The sequence below is a fragment of the Penicillium expansum genome (assembly GCF_000769745.1).
Source record: "Penicillium expansum strain MD-8 chromosome Unknown contig187, whole genome shotgun sequence".
NCBI lineage: Eukaryota > Fungi > Ascomycota > Eurotiomycetes > Eurotiales > Aspergillaceae > Penicillium > Penicillium expansum.
The window spans coordinates 155,514-175,080 of NW_015971509.1; the positions used below are offsets into that span (position 1 = coordinate 155,514).

The window sequence follows — 19,567 nt, forward strand, 5'->3', positions numbered from 1 at the left end:
GAAATGAGACAATGGCCCCTGCGAGCCTCGGGGGCCTTAAGGGCGTAAGCTAGGATCTGCAGCGAGGCCCGAGTCTGGCTGATTGTTGCTGATCTCTACTTCGCTATCTTTGCACCGATATTCGATGCTGTCAGAGGCGTCGGGGCCCCACGGGGAATTTAGGAATACGAAATCTGATTGGGGAATTTATTGATTTTCGTATTTATGAAACATGCGCATGATTAGGATTTAGTGAATTGTTGGGATTGATATGAAGGATTGTCACTAGTGAAACATGGAAAAGGGGTTTCAGGGCTTGGGCATTCTGGCTAATATCCAGGGGCTAGGTGGTTAGAAGATAATGTAAGAATAATATACAAGAATCTGAGTCTGAATCTGAAAAATAAGATAGTGCACCATCCTATATTTTTTTGTCTCCCTTCCTCAAGTAAGCATGAAATGAAATGGTATCTGCCGTTATGCGTACTCCTTGCCGATGCGTTGAGCCAGCCACTGGCCCATAGAAAATAGAAATACAATTCTTGAAAGGAAGGTGTCTGAACAATTACAATACCTAGGGATCAGGGTTCTTCTCTTGGTTGTAGGTGGGCCAACGAATGACACCCTTTTCATCCGTTAAAACCCTAGCTCCACCGCGACGCTTGAGTTCCTGAAGAACGTTCTGGTCTTGGCGAGCCCAACGCTTGAACGGCGTGTCGGGGTCGTCGGACCACACAGGACCTGTGGGGAATATGTTCCGAAGAGATCGGAACCAGGGTCTTCGTTGCCTTGGCCGCTCGGGCTCGGCAACATTCAGAGAACCCAGGGCCGCAGGCGCGGCGGGAGAGGTAGAGATGTGGTGATCGTCAGTGTCATCGCCGAGTTCAATGCTTGCAGTTTCATGGTGAGTGTCATCTCGTTCCTGTGTCTCGTCAATTTCGTCCATGCCAGTTTCGGCCATTTCAACGTCGTTTGCATCGGGCGCAATGCGAATGTTATCTGCGTCGTATTGCGTTGCATCGATCATCTCTTCATCATGACTAGAGAACACAGGCTTTTGATCATTGCTGCTGGTGATAATTTGGGAGTCAATTTGTTCATTGAAAGAATCATCTGATTCAACTTTGAGCTCCATCGAATGCGAGCTGGTGCTAGTAGATGGGGATGGCGATGGCTGTGTTGCAGTGGGCATGGAGATATCCGGAACAGGAACATCACCAAAGGACTGAGCATGGAGGGTTGAGAGTTTTTCCACAAGGCTGGCTGTGAAAGAAGAATTGGCCACTTCGTTTTGTATCGCTTTATCCTGGGCTACCTCTCCTTGGATTGTCACTTGATGTGGAGCCGGAACAAACTGAGACGCGACTATCTCAACTCCGTGAGCTGTGAGGCTTCTTTTTTTGTGTCGGGGGCGTGTGAATGTTGAACAAAAGAAGTCTTCGTAGACCAGAGGCTTCGACTCTTGTGACGCACTCTCTGTGAAATACCGTGGGTATTCTTCTAGATGTTGGATGACAAAGTCATCCCACAGGAACGAGCGTTGAAGTTGACCCCTTTGCCGCATTGTCTGCAGTTTCGAGCACATCTCAGTGAAGTGAGCAAAATCACCAGAATATAGCGAGTAATCATTACAGAATTTTTCATAGATTGTCTGTGCTTCAGCGTACTTGTCAGACTTGCCAATAAAGCCCTGTCGGCGTGCGACCAACTCGACATTTGGACTGTGAGATGCCTTTTGGCCAGCATCAGCATTCTCACAGCGCGGAGGGCGTGAAAATTTGGATGGCGATTCACCATGAGTAGCGACCCAGGTAGTGAGTTCCATAGGGGACAATCCCGGCAACTGCGAGGCTCCGTCGAGGGAAAAGGGTCCTCTCGAAGAATCTTGACTTGGTTCATGAAGTTGAGACATGGGCAGCGAGTGATAGCTGGCGTAAGGAAAAGAGGACGGGTCGTCCGAGGCGTCTAAATGGAAGATAGAAGACCCACGCTGTCGTTGAGCAGGTCTCGATGAATCAAGTACAACGTCCGAGGATGACTGGACAGTCGCCTGAGATGGTGCATGTACGCTGCTCGTTTGAGTCTGAGTACCAAGCACATCCACTCGCAGTGATTCGTCTTCCAATACCGGTAAAGATGGATTTGGTGCCTTCTGGGATAAGTCACTATGCCCGTGGCTATCTTGTGAACGGTAGGTGTTGAGAATTTGGGACGAGGGGGATGTCTTCAGAGCCAGAGAGTATGGCTGTTGAGAGCTCGGGGCTTGAAACACAGCTCTCTGTTTGCTCTTCTTCTCAGGATTCAGACTTGTGGTATGGACTGCAGGTGTCTCTACCACTTGGATGGTGCCCCCTACAAATCTTGGAAGCGACGGTCCCGAGCTAGTGAGTTCCTGCTCAGGCTGACTGCTTGCTGGAAGGCTCCCACCCAGAGCGAAAGGAACATATGTTTCCATTTCTGGCTCATCGCTTTCATCGCTACTTGATTCACCACGTAGTTCAGATTTAGATGGGGCATTCTCCGCAGGTGATTCATTGTGAAAATGTTCCTGTATTGTACTTGAGGGCTGAGCATTGACCACATCAAGCGACTTTGAAGCGTTGTGCCTTGGAAATGGGTCATCACCAGGATCATGGTCCGAAGACACAGAATTTTTCGGCTTTCTTGTTACTTCCTCAGGAGACGGAGAACGTTGTTGATCTGCTGAGTTCATGCCGCCCTTTGACAGGTCAATATCCTCCTGCCCTGTCTGAGAAGGAGCATTGCAAGATACATTCACCATACTCACATTGCCATCTTCTGCAGATCGATCAATGCTATGTTGAGTACGATTTGGCGTAGAAAGATTTCTGGTAGGCCGTATGTATGTTGGGGGAGAAGCGGTGTCCCGTGGAAGAACATCTCGAGCAGGGGTCCTATCTGGGGACGGAGACCATGGTATGGGAGAGGTATAGGGATCTTCCTGGGTCGGGGTAAGGGCACGTTCAGATACTTGCTCCTCTTCTTCTACTTCTTGTTCTTCTGCTTCTTGTTCCTCTGCTTCTTGTTCTTCTGCCAAATGTTGCCTTCTTCGTGCAATGTTGTTCCACTGCGTCAAAAGATGAGGTGGTACGTGACATAGAGGTGCAGATACACCGGGCTCCTGAGGGATCCATTTCAGTCCTTCCAAAAGTTCTGCTTGATCCTTTGGAATATCGACTTCGCTCAAAGGTATCTTGGTCATTCCTTCCCATGGATTTGTTGCGGATAGGCACACAATGTCTGCTTTGGTGCTTACAATCTGCACCCTAGGAAGTGACGGCACGGTCTTGTTTTGCACTTGCTCAAATTCAGTTGGGTCCGCCGGTATCACCTCTCTAGCATCAATACGCTGTCGCTTTTTGCAGGGTAATGTATTCGAACTTGGCCAGTTTTGCGAGTCCAGATCATCGCCGTGCGCTGCTTGTGATGGCGCATCTGCACTGCCACGATGTCTTTTTTTCGAAAATTGTTGATTGTCCCCCGTAGCAACACTATGAGCCTGCCCACGATAATCTGACTCATTTGGAGATGTCGTGACTTGAACCTTACACTCTGCTATAAAGTTGTCGACCTCTCGTTCAATATTGGTGTAATGCGGATTGGTAGCAGATTTACTAACGCGCGTCGCATCGGTAGTGTTGGTAGAAAGTCTCTGGAATGAGGGTTGTGTTCCGGTTAGAGGTCTACCAATGTCCTTTAGTGCCGCCGACTTTCTTTTATTTGTTGGGGGAGAACGCCTGCTGTGACTGTCACCCAGAGACAGTCCATGGGCCTCGATAGGCTCTCTAGTGGCTGTGTCTTTCGCTTGAATAGGATGAGAAGTCGTGAGCAATCCCAGGAGATCTGATGACCCATTTAGGGAAACACTTTTGGCCATTGAATAACTCTTCGGTGCGCTGTGGCGCATATTAGGCGGGTGTTGGGAGAAGAGCGATTGTGACACCGAGTTGTTTTGAGAATGAGGCATGGCTTGGTCACGCTGAGAAACAAATGGATCGATCAAGCCCGTATTTGTTTGGCTATTGGGGCCAGCATGCTCTCGGGTCTGTTGGATTTTCTCGCACACCATAGTCATCAGGCTTCTGAGAGCCGCCGCCTTCTTGAGTTTTGGTTTCGGCACATCCCCCTTTGGGACCGCATTCCGGTGGATGGTCAAGCGATTGACATGGAGGCAGACATCTGGGCTAGCTGCTGAGTACGTAAAAATGAGCTTGATATCAGAAAGTTCAACCAGGTGCCTGGGGCCCCCTTTGACCGACGGTGGGCAGGGTGAGGTTGCTCCCTGTGCATCCGGTGAGTCTCGTGAAATAATCGCATCGATCTGGTTCTTTGAGTCTGTGAATGTGGCGCGGTGATTGTGCTCTCCTTGTTCCCACTGATAGACAAGAGACATGCAGTTAGAGACAATTGGGGGGTTTTTTTCGTTTTTGCATCCGGTTGAGATATCTTACTGATACAACAACAGCTGTCTTGAGTGTGAGCTTGCGTATAGTGAAGCTGAGACATCCATCAACATCCTCCACCTGGACTTCATCTTGATCATTTTGACCGAGGTAGAATGAGAGACATTGGTCGGCCAAAGCCGCGATCCAGGGACTTACTGGATTCATCGTGCGAATCCAGCCTTGCGATCAACTTGGCACACAGCATATGGGTCATAGCTGGTAAGAGTGTAAGCAGTGAACATGGGAGGATTGTAGCTCCCGGCGTTTGTAGGGAAAAAAAAGAAAGGTTGTACCGTATCTAAAAACCCACCACTCAACCGCGTCTTATCGATTGCGAGCTGCCGGGGAGCCCTGGAGACGCGCCTAGCTTACTCAGCACCACCACGTCATTCAAAGTGCGGAGGGCAAAGGGACCTAGTCTTTTCTCAAAAGAAGTTTCTTTGATCACCCTGACAGACGCTTTTACCGGACCCTCGATCCTCTTCCCCCCAAACTCGCCAAACCCGAGACCTTCCCGCAGTCCTGCCCCGAATGATCGGCTATCAACGGTGCCTGTATCCTGTGTGGAGATGATCTGAGACCTTTCTGCCTAACTTGGCCATGGATTCTCAGCTGTCCCAGGGCTCGCACAGTCCATCTGTCTCTTCCAACTCGCTTCCTCTTGGGCGACGCGGATCACACAGCTCCATGGCTACGACTCAGACTGAACGAGAATCGATGAATGCAGCTCTGGACAACTACCATAATGCAGCGTATCAGTCCGAATCGCTCACTCTTTTCAACGAGTTCACTAGTCCGCCAGATCCGGCTGCTACATCGGACGAGAAAGCATTCTCTGAGGAATTACAAGGTGGACTAAGCGGTCTGTATAGTCGCTTTAGGACTTCCGTCGGGGGAGTGAGGGATATTGTCAGTGGTGGCGGAAAGTCCACAGACAAAAGTGCGACAGAAACTGCTACAATCAAGGGTCCATCGTCGGAGCGTTTGATTGCAAGACCAGTCTCAGATCTGGCTACAAGCTCCGCTGATTATTCGCCATCACAGCCCAATTCGTCACAAGGATCAAGGCTCCATTCACCTGTTGTGCCAGACTTTCAAACTCATCAAGATCTTGTACAGCAATCGAACGTAGGAAAGAGATCAAGAATATCCTCCAAAAGTGGCAGCATATCTTCCAAGACCTCTGTGTCACCGTCCCCTGGAATCAAGCCCAGTATCGCATCGTTAACGAAAGCCACTGGTAGTGCTATCGTGGCAGATCCTGCTGTCAGTCAGCTTCATGTGAATGTAATTGGAAACCCCGATCGCTCAAGAAGCAGCTCCGTTAATGGCCCCTTCCAGGGAAACCAAAACGCAGAATCGACAAGTATCGGCAGCAAGGAAGGACCTTTGGATCTTTCCATGAGTCAAACATCCTCTTCATTGTCTCAGAACCTTTCTAGTTCGCCGGTTCTGTCTGTGAAGATGCATGACAGCCACCACGAGGAATTCAACTCCAAAGACTCACTCTTCTCAGCAAGCTATACTCCAGACAACCAGTCTCGGAAGTCCATCTCTACTCCAGATCAACAAACGCTGCCCGAAAACTCCTCGCAATCAGCCAACATGCAATATCACAAGCAATCTGAGCCAGTTCAGGATCAGATATCACAGCGCTCGGGGGAAAGATCAAAATTACGAATATCTTTCCCTCCTGAAGAGCCAAACGCTTCGGTTTCTGCGTCAACTAGTCTATCAACACTTTCCTCTCATAATGAAGCACCATACGCTGCTGAAAGTCTCCCAACCAACATAGAGACAAATATTCCTCGTGACAGCGCCAACGCCAATGAGTCTTCAAAGGTTACAGCCCCCGGCAGATCCAATGAAGAGTCAACGTCCTCAAACCGAGCAGCGCGACTGCCTGGCTACGTGATTTCACGGGCCTCCACGGCCGAAACTACCACAACGGTTTCTTCATTGCCTCCATTGAACACTGAATTCGACCGGCCTACTGGCCAATCTCTACAAGCTAGGCGCCAACCTCCGGCCGGGGGCGACGGTGTTTTGTCGCAGCTAAGGAGTAAACTGCTTAGCAGGGATTTCTGGATGCGGGACGAGAATGCTAAAGACTGCTTTCATTGCGGAGAACCTTTCACGACATTTCGCAGAAAACACCACTGTCGAATCTGTGGTCAAATCTTTGATTCGAAATGCACCCTGCTCATTTCGGGAACACGGTTCGGACAACCTGGGAGTATCCGGGTTTGCAAACCCTGCGAGAAGATGATCAATGCGCACGACGATGATTCCTCTGAATTCTCCGATAGCGAGCAGAGCCCCATAGTAGCTAATCCTCGAGTTTCTGAACTCAGTTGGACCAATACTGGGCGGACATCTGCAGATGACGATGATTCATCTTCAGTTGTATCTCAATCGATCGGTCACGTTCTGAGAACCCCGACGATGGCCATACCGGCCACAAGACGGGCTGGAGAGGGACACAACCGCCGATCGGCAATCCTTGAAATTGATTCTGATCGTCCTCTAGCACGACCCACCTCTTCGCGCTCTTTGCGGTCCTCGCTGGGTGGAAGACCGCACTCCATCAGTCACAAACGTCACCACTCTCGTCAGCAATATATTCGGGGCTTCAAGCCATATCACGAAGATCGCGCCCCCTTTCAACGCCGGCATGCAGATGACATAGACGCTGAATCCCGACTCCCCGCCTTTCATAAAGATAATATCATTGACCCTGACATTGCTCAATATCTCTCGGATGACGCATCCAGTGGTGATGAGCAACCTAGTCTCTTGTCTGCGGTCTCTGAAGGCGCTCTGTCCAAGAGTGGAGGTGAAAATGAGAGGGCATCCTTTGGTGGGCTTCTCGCTGCCATGAAAAAGGGCAGATCTGCTTTTGGAGACCGAAGTACTCCCAGTATGAATCGAGATGCAGACGAAGCCAGTATCACCAGTTCAAGAGCCGTAAATCTACCTCGTTTTTCTCGTCGTCGGAACATGAGCGTTACTAGCAGCTATCAACCGCGCCATTCACCCAGGACATCAAAAGATAATATGTTCGCTCATGACACCTCAGTACCAGCCATATCTTTGCCCGAAAATACAAAGCAGGTCGGGTTCAAGATGACTCGGAGTTCATCAATGAGGGGCACTGATGCGCCACCGGTGGAATTGAACAAAGCCAGTCTAGAACACGTACGAAAGCTTCTGCATCAACTGCTTGTAGAATCCGCCGTGCCAAATGGTGACAGCTGGGAAAATGCCCTGATGCCAATACTCTTGAAAGCAGCAGACGAGGTCGATCCAGATGTCCAAAAAGGGGATGATATGGACATTCGACACTACGTCAAGTTGAAGAAGATTCCGGGCGGCCGACCCAGTGACACTTCTTATGTATCGGGACTCGTTTTTACGAAAAACTTGGCGTTGAAAGGCATGTCACGAAACATTTTACGTCCAAATATCTTGATCATCACATTTCCTCTCGAGTACGCTCGTCAGCAACAACATTTCATGAGCCTCGAACCTGTCATTCGACAGGAGCGCGAGTTTCTAGAGAACTTGGTCAGTCGGATCTCAGCACTGCATCCAAACCTACTGTTGGTCGAGAAAACTGTTTCTGGCCTGGCTCTTGGCCTCCTTGAGCAAGCTGGAATTGCCACTGCATATAATGTGAAGCCATCTGTTCTCGAGGCAGTCTCGAGATGTACACAGACTAGAATCATGACATCTATGGACAAGCTCTTGACGACCACATTGCATAGTGAATGCAGCAGTTTCGACGTGAAGACCTACGTTCATAATGGTCGAAAGAAGACATATATGTACATCTCCGGCTGTCCTAAAGAGCTTGGGTGTACCATTATCCTGCGCGGAGGAGATGATCAAGTCCTCGGGAATGTGAAAAGGATCACCGAGTTCATGATCTACGTTGTGTACAATCTCCGCCTAGAAACAAATCTGATGCGGGACGAATTCGGGCGGATATCAACCTCGCCGACAGAAGAATCAACAATTGTGCCCGACAAAGACAAGAAATTCAATTCCCAGATTATCACTCACGAAGGCGACGCACATCTAATCGACCAATGTACTGTTCAACAGGGAACAAACGAGAAACTTGGTGATAACTCTGATAGCCGAATTCTCGTGGATGCTGATGCTGCAAAAGTTCCAGACAACATCCCAATGCCGACATACTACAACGATATGATTAAGGACTATAACACAAAGATTTTGTCAGCCTCTCCTTTCGTGAGATTCGAGCCTCCGTATCTCTTGACGCGTGCGCGCGAAATGGAACGCAGACTTTCGTATCTGAAGTCTCTTCGTGATCAAGACCGCAACTCAGATCAGATCACAGATGAAAAGGTCAAACCGCAGAAATTTGTCCTCGTCACCCCGGAAATGGTCCATCAATCACCGCAAGATGCGCCAGCAAAAGTCAAGGAAGTACTTCATGCTGCGCATGAAGCCGAGTACGATCGGGCGCTCTATCACCATCAAACCCAAAAGCGACAATGGGAGGCCTATGTGGCGGGGAATCCTAACATGTTTGACCCTTATGCACACCAGAATCTGGTCATTCTCTACAGTCTTGTGTGCACAACAACATCAGTCCCCTGCTTAGGCCCAGATACTTTTGCCCTAGAGTTCTATAATGAGCATGGAGATGACACAATTTTCGAGTCAGACCTCACAATTGGGCAGTATGTCGAGGACCTTTGTCACACAGCCAATTCCGTATGCACTGTCAACGGCTGCGAGAAGCGCATGTTCGAGCACCACCGCCAGTACGTCCATGGCGAGGCTCAGATCAGCATCCTGGTCCAGCCTTATCCTTCTAAGCTCCGTGGGCTCCACAATTCCGTGCTGATGTGGAGCTGTTGCAAAATTTGTGGCAATGAAACTCAAGTCATGCCTATGTCGCAGAACACATGGAAATATTCATTCGGAAAATACTTGGAGCTGTCTTTCTGGGGAAGACACTTGCTTGCTCGCACTGGAGGTTGCTCGCATGATTTGCGGCGGGATTACTTCCACTATTTTGGCTACAGAGATCTCGCTTTGCGAGTTCAATATGATCCTATTCGTCTTCTCGAGATTATCGTTCCACGGCCTCGTGTCACTTGGAAGGTGGACAACGATCTGAAGCTGAGGAACGAAGTATATTTGCGTACCGAGCAGCGCATCAGCAAATTTATGGCGTCTGTTCAAGATCGATTGAAACGCATCAATGTCGAGAGTGTTGTTCCCGAGCTACTGGAGAGCTGCAAGACGGAAATCGAAACTTTGATCAAGAAGGGCCATGAAGACCATAGCTCTTTGGTTCGTTACTTACAAGACAAATACACGAGTTCAAGTTACTGGGAGATCATACCGCTGAATGAGGTCCTCCGTGCAGTCCAAGAAAAGGTTGTCGAATGGGATATGACATTTGCCGATTTCGAAATGAACTTTTTCCCATCCGAAAAGGATATCAAGCATATGGCAACGCTTCAACTTAAAAAGATCTTCCTCGACAAAGACGCAACATCGGTTTCTACAGATGATGCCCTTCAAACTCCCACAGACGTTGAAGATGAAAACAACCAGGAAGCTGACAGGCCACGCATGATGCGACGCATGACACTGTCGCCGGAAAAGGCACAGAATGTACTGGTCTCCGTTGTCGAGGAGCATGCTGGCAAAAAGCACCGCGAGGAACTCCAAGAAGACCAGTTGCCCTCGTCTCCACCGTCAGCTGAGGAAGGAATTCTGTCAGTTGATGAAGCCAGTGGAACGAGGTCCTCACCCCAGGATGAGGCTGTCTCCCAAGAAGAAGTCCGTCATCTTGACTTGGCTGTTCCTACTGGTCAATCGGAACGCAGCTCCGTCGGCAATGCTGGCATTTCGAATCAATCTCCCCCCAACACTAGCATTCCTATGATGATCCCCGGCGACGGCTCATCAGAATCATCACTGCCGGAAATTTCTGAGATTCCCGATCAAGGAACCCAAAATGGAACTGAAGACAGCGGCGCTTCTGACATGCCAAGTACCCCAGTACGTCGGCCTTCAGCGATACCAAGACCTACCGAGCCAGCCTTTCGGCGCACTGGCAAGGTACGATCTCCTCCGCTTGTGCGTGCTCAGTCCCAGCCAGCGAATCTACCCCGAACATCTCACAACATTCAACTTCCAGGGTTGAAATTGGCTTTCACCCACCCAATTGATCCAGAAAAGTCTGCAGGCCAATCATCAACAAAGTCATCGGATAGAAAGCTCAGCGATCGTTTGGGCTTGAGTTCTCTTAAGAGTGCCCGATTTGCCTCAGGTCACTCGCTTATCCCACGGTCCGCTCCAGGTAAAAAGGGAATATCGCAGGTTTCCAATCTCGCTAGGCATTTTGAGCAATTGAGTCGTGAGTTCGAAAAAGAGAGACAGCGTGAAAGACGCCAACGCGCTGCCAAGGGCACTCAGTCCCGAGCATTCCCACTGGCGTCCTCGAAGCCCATCGTGGAGGTCTATCGAAATGTACGAGAGGCTGTTGAAGAACGTGAACCACCGGTTGATTCCGATGAATCTTTGCCCTCGGCTCCACAAATCTCAATGGACGACTTGAGTCGCAAGAGCGATGAACTTACGCGTGATGATATAACTCATGATGAGCCCTCTCTGCCAAATGTTTCTCCCCCGGCGCCTATGGAAGATGACAGCGCACTCTGTCCTGACAACCAATTATTGTCTGGCGGCGAGGCAGATGACCACCAAAGTGATGAGGATCAAAGCATGGTTGAAGATCTCCATCCGGTAAATTCCCATGAAGAGACCAAAAACTCGGCAGAGGACGACTCGATTGATTTCAAAGAACTACCTAAACATGAGCGCAATACGCTTCTGAAAATTCTGACAAACTTTTGGTCTGAACGTTCTGCAAGTGGGTGGGCGTCTCTTGACTATCCACTCAGTGTCATGGATCATGTCTTTGCTGATTGCAATATTATTGTTCGCGAGGACGAACCAAGCTCTTTGGTAGCGTTCGCTTTGGACTCTTCAGACTACAAAGAGAAACTGTCAAGCATTCAACAGCGCTTTGACGAGGTGGAAGAAAATAAACCAGAGGGAGATGACCTCGAAGCTGCGAAGGAAGCACGGGTTGAACATGCTCTCTTGCGACCTACGGGTACACACCTGAAGTATCAATTCCAAGAAGGCCAGGCCAAAATGCTGTGCAAAGTGTTCTACGCCGAGCAATTTGATGCTCTGCGCAAAAAATGTGGTGTGGCAGATCGAATCGTCGAGTCGTTGTCTCGGTGCGCAAAGTGGGACTCAAAGGGTGGCAAGACAAAATCGTTGTTCCTAAAGACCCTTGACGACCGCTTCATTCTCAAGTCACTCTCGCCGATTGAGACGCAGGCTTTCCTCAAATTTGCCCCAGCCTATTTCCAAATCATGTCCGAAGCCCTATTCCATGAACTCCCTTCCGCAATCGCCAAGATGTTTGGCTTTTACCAAGTCATCATCAAGAACCCGGTCACAGGAACAGAGTTTAATTGGTTCTTGTTGCTAATGGAGAACTTATTCTACGACCGTGTCCCTACGCGCATCTTCGATCTCAAAGGCTCAATGCGAAACCGCAAAGTAGAGAGCACCGGTGAGCGGGACGAGGTTCTCTTGGACGAGAACATGGTGGATTTCATCTATGAGACACCCCTCTTTGCCCGCGAGCACTCAAAGAAGCTTCTTGGTCAAAGTGTATGGAATGACACACTCTTCTTGGGTCGCCAAGACGTCATGGACTACTCGCTCATGATCGCCATCGATGAAAGCCGCAATGAACTGGTGGTGGGTATCATTGACTGCATCCGCACCTACACATGGGACAAAAAACTCGAGTCCTGGATCAAAGACAAAGGATTTGCTGGCGGTGGCCGCAATCGACCAACGGTCACAAGTCCGAGGGAATACAAGGGCCGTTTCCGTGAGGCAATGGCCAGATACGTGCTTCAAGCTCCCAGGTTAGTTGATATATCTTCTCTCGAATGTGCGACTAAATACTGACTTAGTTTAGCTGCTGGCATCAATTCCAACCAAATGCGATGTACCGCTATGAGAACCAGCCCACTGAAGCTGAGACTGTTGATGGGCACGGGTTTTTGGAAGACGCTGGTTACTAATAGCTTCTTGGTTGACACCCACCATTTTGATCTACAGACATGGCCAACTTACATTTATGACTTACGACCTGATGAATTTGCATGAAGAGGCGCAGCGTGACACTTATCATTTGTGGCGAATTTCTTATTATGACTTCGCATTGCCTCGTTCAAGACACTCATTTTCATAGCAGCATTTTCATAGCCAGTCCCAGATCATTTTCGTTTACTCAATGGGATCATGTCGATTTCCAATATGCCCTTTCCATAGGCCGCTTTGTAACGATTTGTTCGTAGACAAATAGCTGCGACGATCGCCCCATTTAGCAAGCGATATTCATCTTTTGCAGACACAATATAACTGGTTGGCGATTAATCTCCGAGGCTCCTGTTACCTACAGTATTGTTGGTACATAGTCCACTTTTTAGTTCGATGCGGATATAAAACCCTTCTCGCACTAGCCACTTAGTCCATGCAGCGTACATGCAGCTAAAAGGAATGACAGCGGAAGTACCCCACCCGTGGACGATCCCTTATGTAAGCTCAGAAACTTGCGGGGTAGCATATTCCCTTGATGTCGAATGGCTGAGTTGTTAGTCTTGACATCTGGCCTAGATGGTCTAAAAAGATTAGATTAAGCTGTCTAGATCGTGGGTACAATCTAGATCACATGTTGTAGGTTCTGATCAATGTGCTCAGAGTCCACAGCTAGCCATAACATGGAAACATGGAAAGACCCGACTCAGTGATTTCCATATGCTAGCTAACTAGGATATTTCCTAAAACTCAAGTTGAATTAGGAAGAATTACCTAGTACAGCGAATGTAATTTCGTGCGGCGAAGTTTGCCAAGGAATTTGGTCGTATTGCTCAATACCTGTTATGCACATGTAGACATACAACCTGACTAGATATAACTAGATTCCTATAAATATATACCTAGATAATCTTGAAAGGCTCCCAAGGCCACTCCCGGGGTCAATGGGTCTTATAGGGGCTAAGATCCTGACAGAACTGGCCGAATGGATGGGAATATGTTGGCATCCCCACCACACCGTTTAAAATGGGGTACCGGGATGCTAACGCATTTTGATACTTCTGTCCTTATTTCATAGCTGCCGGGGCGCCAGGACCCCGGGAGTAAACTTCATGAAGTGGTCTATTGGATATATTCTTACTCAAGTCGGTTTGTTACACAGACGGTCTGGATTAAACTACCAACCCTCCACTTCCCCGGACCCCAACTTCGACAAAAGAAGGAGCTCACAGGGCCCAGGTGAAATGTATTTAGCTTCATGACAGCGGCACTGCATGGTCGTACCCGGTCTAGCCATTGCTCAGCTGATGTATCTTCATTCGAAGTAGTGACTACATCAAATTTCGAAAAAAGATGATTCATAGAGAGTGAATGTAGATTATATAAAGGCCCCTCGAGTGCCTTTTTATTCTACATCTCTTCACACACTTCTACACTTTCAAACTCTTCTACACTTTCAAGCTTACTTATATTACATCCACAATGGCCGATATTGCAAGCCTTACATTGAGTGGAACCACCCGCGCTGACGGTGAACCTCATGAGGCCTTCTTGGCCCGCGTGGCAACTTCCCCTAGCACGCCAGAGCTGGTTCCTAGCCTGGTCAAGCAGGTTGCTTCCCTTGGGAAATCTGCCAACCTGCAAGACTACGATGATCGAATTGCGCTTTTGGAAGCTGCACAATCCCTGGTCTATGCACTTCAGACCCCGCGTGAGGCTATGAACAGACACTGTTGGGAGCTGGTAAATTCCCAAACTTCAATTTTGTGTCGTCCACAGCCACTAATATTGGCTTTATAGGCTTCTACCTATGCCTCTGTGGAGATAGGTATTGATCTGGGGCTTTTTGCTATTTTGTCCAAGGATGAGAAGCCTAAGTCTGCTGCCGAGCTAGCCAAGGCCACGGGTGCTGACCCAGCCCTTCTTAGTATGTGACTTACTATCCCGCATGTCTTGTATGCACACCTAGCTAACCATAAATCTAATCAGGACGCATCCTGAAGCACTTGAGCACAGTGGGTGTTATCCTTGAGGCCGGTCCTAATGAATACCGCCGCACCGGAACTTCCATTACGTTGAGCTGGCAACTATGCAGCGATTCATATGCTTGCGCGTAAGTCTGAGCCCGTGGATCCGGAATCAAAAAAAGAATAAAACAGTATAATATTAACTCATTGGTCAGAACTAACTCCGTCATGTTCGGTGTGCTTGCTCTGCCGGCTCATCTTAAAGAGAATGGATATGTCAATCCAACTAACGGCAAGGATTGTGCCTTCCAGCGCGGATACAAAACCGATCTTCACTTTTTCGAGTACATGAAGGCGAACCCAAAGGTTGCTGGCCAGTTCAACAATCATATGGCTTTCTACCGCCAAGGACGTCCTAGCTGGATGGATGTTGGTTTCTACGACGTGCCCAGCCTGATCGCAAATGTCGGACCGAATGATGTTCTCCTCGTCGATCTTGGTGGCGGCCTGGGCCACGATATCTCAGAGTTCAGACGCAAGTGGCCTGATGCTCCTGGACGCCTGGTGCTGCAGGACACTCCTGAGTTGACCGCTCAATCCAAGAAAAAGCAACTGCACCCCTCCATCGAGCCAATGGTGCATGACTTCTTCACTGAGCAGCCTATCAAGGGTATATTTTTTCCTTCTACATATATCCCCCTCTCGACTTAGACTAAAGCTAACCTTCCATTCTATAGGTGCTCGCGCCTACTATTTCCACACTGTCGTCCACGACTGGTCGGATGATAATGCGCGCAAGATGTTGAAGGCTATCGCGGAGGCCATGAAGCCCGGATTCAGCAAGTTGCTGATTAACGACCTAGTCATCACTGATACCGGCGCATACTGGGAGACAACTAGCATGGATATTATCATGATGGCCGATTTCGCTACGACCGAGCGGACCGAAGCCGAGTGGCACCAACTGGTGGAATCTGCTGGGCTGAAGATCACGAAGATTTGGAATATCCACAAAGGAGTCGAGAGCGTTATCGAGTGTGAATTGGCATAGGTTCTATTGGAGGATCTGATACTCAGAGCCATGGAAATGAGAGATTCTCTCGGGGGTTTAGGGTTAAATCAAATTGACATGTTTTGAGGATATGTGGACCAGCTAGTAATTGCTTAGAGCTTCCCCTGTACCTCCCACTCCCAAGGGATAACCCCACGCTGTACGGAGCACAAAGTGCTACCTAGCTCAAACTGCCAAATATAGGAAAGGTATTGACCTCAGAAGAGTGTATAGCTAACTGTTCCATGCGTTAAAGACGACAATGTCGGTGTTCCTATCCCAGCCCTCGGCCCAGATTTCTCCGTTGCCGACGAAGCCTCGCAGCATAGATTGGATGATAGTCTGGCGATAATCTCTGCCTCAGATATCGAAGCAATTTCCATGGGGTTTATAGTCAGTGATCAAATTTTGATACGTAGAAAGCGAGACCCAGCCCCTTCCTTGATGGCTATATTCAACCTCAAGCAGATGATCTAGCCTTTGAATTCACACGTCGGCGACTGAAGCACGATACAGCTATGAACTGGAGATGGAGTATCTCTATGCAGTGCAAGAGCGATACGACGGGATGAGAGCGTAGACACTTGAGCGAGAAATGCAGAAGGAGGCCCAGAGACAAGCAAAGGAAGAGGAAGAAGAAGGAGCAAGGTCCCATGCCGCGCACACTGAATCAGTACTACAGGCCGACGCAGATCAGGATAATCCAGAGAAAAACTCATCGCAACCTGGAAGCAAGTCCAAATCATCTGAAGCAGAGGTTCATGCTGAGGCAACAATGAAACGCATTGAATGGCAACGTTTTAGAACCCTTCCAGGCCAAATTATAGATTTGGGTTCCCGGTCTGTCCTCGAAATTCTCATCGGTGAACCAGAGACCAGTACCAGTTACGACATCTTGGATATTCCCATTCATCTTATAGCCACAGACAAGAGTGATGACATCTTAAAAGACCGCAAGACAGCCACCAAAAGTCTTTTACCGGGGCAGGCTCCGCTCCCAGAACGAATTAGAATCAACTCTGTACCACTTCTTCACCTGCTCGCCATGATCCAGTACAAGGAAGTTTCCTATGACAGTGGATCACTCATAATGACCCGGCCTTTCAAAGCCCTTTCATATTATGAGAAGGATTTTCGACTTTGGCATGATGCCCTTGCCACGAAGCCTGAGGATCGTACCAAAGATACTGAGGACACCGAATCCATACCAGAAATTACGCTGTTAGACCAGATCACAAGACAGGATTGGTTTAAAACGCCATCAATTGTCCTGCAGCATCTGACTTGCCTTCTCGACTTTATCGATGATGAGATAACAGCCAAGAAGGAATACCTGACCAGCGAAAATCACCAAATGGTCACCTTCGCAGATCTATGGTATTTGTTCAAACCTGGCGACGAAGTGATTGGACACAAGGGTCTACAAGCATACCGCATCCTTAGTGTCACTAGTCCCAAGCATCAAGGTGTCTTGCCCTGGGACAATTTCTACAACCGTTTTGATAGCGAATCAGAAGAGAAACCAATGCGCATCCACTGCGTCTATGTGGACTTTGATGACAAGCAGTTGGGTCCAGTATCCGAAGAATTTGAGATTGAGGCTTTCGATGGCGAGAAAAGCATTACCCTCTTGCCTGTGCAGCCGCTTCGGTTTTCAAAGACCCCGGGCCTTCGGGAAAAGCTCATACAAAGGGGAAGGGAATTTATCACCATGACTGCTGTCAAGCACATGCATTGTTCTGGGCTCACGCTGGATACCCGGGACGAAGTAGATGGCCAGGTAGTGATTTACTTTTCTGAGGCACTCTCGGTCCCTGCAAACAAAGACTGGAAACCGGAGATCGAAGAATTGCTTGGAAATATCCCGGACGCTGAGGCCGGCAAAAATTGCTCGGCCCAATGTTGTAAGCTTGAGGACGTTTACGACGATTCACATGTCGATACCAAACGGAATGAAGACTTTATGGGAAGTCTGAATCCACAAGATCGATCAAGACTGCCATCTGTCGCCGTTTATCCCCGGACTTTGGTGGAGCTTGACAGGGGAAAATTGACAGATGATGAGCTCTTGATAATGTCATACCGGGTCTTTGGATTTGTGCTTCGCACTCGAAAATGGGGCCAGTAATTTCCTTTTGTAACTGTGACCGCTGCCTGGATATTCTTACTCACTATGATTCTAGCACCTCTTGACCTTGCAGATCTGGTCGATTTTCGATCTGAAGAAGATAGTGCGGGCCACAAGCGTGAGACTCCATTTGACAAGCTTGTGCTGCCACCTGGTCACAAGCAGATGGTGCAGTCTTTGATTGCCCAGCACTTCCGCGACAAGGAGTCGGGAGGATCAAGAAACGAACAAGTGGATTTTGCACGCGGGAAAGGTTTGCGATTCTTATCCATACGATTCCAACTTTCTGTTAACATAAGCGCAGGCAAAGGATTGATTATGCTTCTCCATGGAGCTCCCGGTGTAGGGAAGACATCAACAGCTGGTGAGGAGATGAACGCAAGAAATCACCTCAGGATCTTGCTGACAGTTTACAGAATGTATTGCGGACTTGTTTCAGAAGCCGCTGTTCCAAATTACCTGCGGTAAAATAAATAGTCATTTCCCCCCTGATGGTTTACTTCGCTAATCTACTTATCATAGGGGATCTTGGATCTAGTGCCAAAGAAGTTGAAGAGGCACTGGAGACGAATTTCTCGCTTGCCAACCGATGGGGCTGTATTCTGCTACTTGATGAAGCAGACGTCTTTCTTGCAGCTCGCACTCCAACGGACTTCACGCGCAATGGGCTAGTAGCCGGTATGAGAATCATTTCTTTATGTCTAAACACTCCGTCCCATCTAACCAATCCTTTGGGGTCTAACCTCATGCTAATTTCATGAAAGTTTTCTTGCGTGTTCTGGAATATTATGCCGGAATATTGTTTCTAACCACCAATCGTGTCGGCGACTTCGACGAGGCTTTCGCCTCGCGTATCCACATCAGTCTCTATTATCCGCCGCTGACATTGATATCTACCATACAAGTCTTCCAATTGAACCTAGCCATGATCATAGAAAGGTTTCAGACAAAGGGCAGAAAAATCCACATTGATAAGCAGATTCTAGAATTCGTCAGCCAATACTTCCTGGCCAATGAAAAAGCAAGGTTGAATGGACGTGAAATCCGCAATGCTTGCCAAACGGCACTTGCTCTCGCCGAGTTCGAGGCGCAAGGAGGCAAACATGACGCTGTGGTCGACGCTGGAGTCGAAGTCCGACTTCAAGAAAAGCATCTCAAGACAGTTACCGATGCTTATCTAGAGTTTGCTCAACACCTCAAAGATATATTTGGTGCCTTCGCAGATGAAAGGGCCCAAGACCAGAACTTGCGAGCCCAGTCGAAGATGTCGGAAACGGTGAACCCACTGTTATCTTACAACAGCCATGCGAGTCAACCAAGCCCCCCGACGCTGAACGTCCCGGTGGCTCAGCAAGGATATCCAAGTGGACCCATGCAGCAGCCGGCAGGGCCTTTCTTCCAGGCCCCTTACCCACAGCAGTTTCCCTCTGGGTTTGCATACGGAAGCCCGGGAAATTTCCAGAATATGCCGCAACAGGTTCCACAAAATTGGCCAGGGATGATGAATATACCCATTGGCGCAACGGGTCCATCGCAACATAGTGGTCTCCCAGCCGGCACAACCGCTTTCCCTCACGGACAGACAAACCCATATTCGCCTCAGAACCAAGAAGCGCCCCATTAGAAGTGATTTCCAATTGTATTTAGATCCTCCAGTTCTCTAAATAGCCTTTTGAATGATTGGAATAATTCGAGACTCCCTGAAGGCAACTATTCCCAATAATCTCCGGTGTACGTGATACTTTTGGTCGAGACACAATAGTAAAGACGTCTGGATCGGCTGAAAAGTGGCTTGTAT

General features: G+C 48.7%; 3 protein-coding genes across 3 annotated transcripts; 2 read left to right on the forward strand and 1 right to left on the reverse strand.

The window, feature by feature from the left end:
* Positions 1–553: 553 nt before the first annotated feature.
* On the reverse strand, positions 554–4,610 carry PEX2_056370 (uncharacterized protein; the record flags this gene model as incomplete). The annotated part of the gene is made up of 2 exons (XM_016742911.1): positions 554–4,375; positions 4,452–4,610. 2 exons carry the CDS (start codon positions 4,608–4,610, stop codon positions 554–556), a joined length of 3,981 nt encoding a protein of 1,326 aa, XP_016593440.1.
* Positions 4,611–5,045: 435 nt separating this feature from the next.
* PEX2_056380 (1-phosphatidylinositol-3-phosphate 5-kinase FAB1) lies at positions 5,046–12,607 on the forward strand (the record flags this gene model as incomplete). Its single annotated transcript, XM_016742912.1, has 2 exons — positions 5,046–12,448; positions 12,502–12,607. 2 exons carry the CDS (start codon positions 5,046–5,048, stop codon positions 12,605–12,607), a joined length of 7,509 nt encoding a protein of 2,502 aa, XP_016593441.1.
* Positions 12,608–14,105: 1,498 nt separating this feature from the next.
* PEX2_056390 (uncharacterized protein) lies at positions 14,106–19,393 on the forward strand (the record flags this gene model as incomplete). The annotated part of the gene is made up of 12 exons (XM_016742913.1): positions 14,106–14,366; positions 14,424–14,550; positions 14,613–14,736; positions 14,806–15,260; positions 15,328–15,627; positions 15,898–16,034; positions 16,222–17,545; positions 17,825–18,022; positions 18,074–18,133; positions 18,186–18,233; positions 18,292–18,447; positions 18,534–19,393. 12 exons carry the CDS (start codon positions 14,106–14,108, stop codon positions 19,391–19,393), a joined length of 4,050 nt encoding a protein of 1,349 aa, XP_016593442.1.
* Between the last annotated feature and the right edge of the window lie 174 nt (positions 19,394–19,567).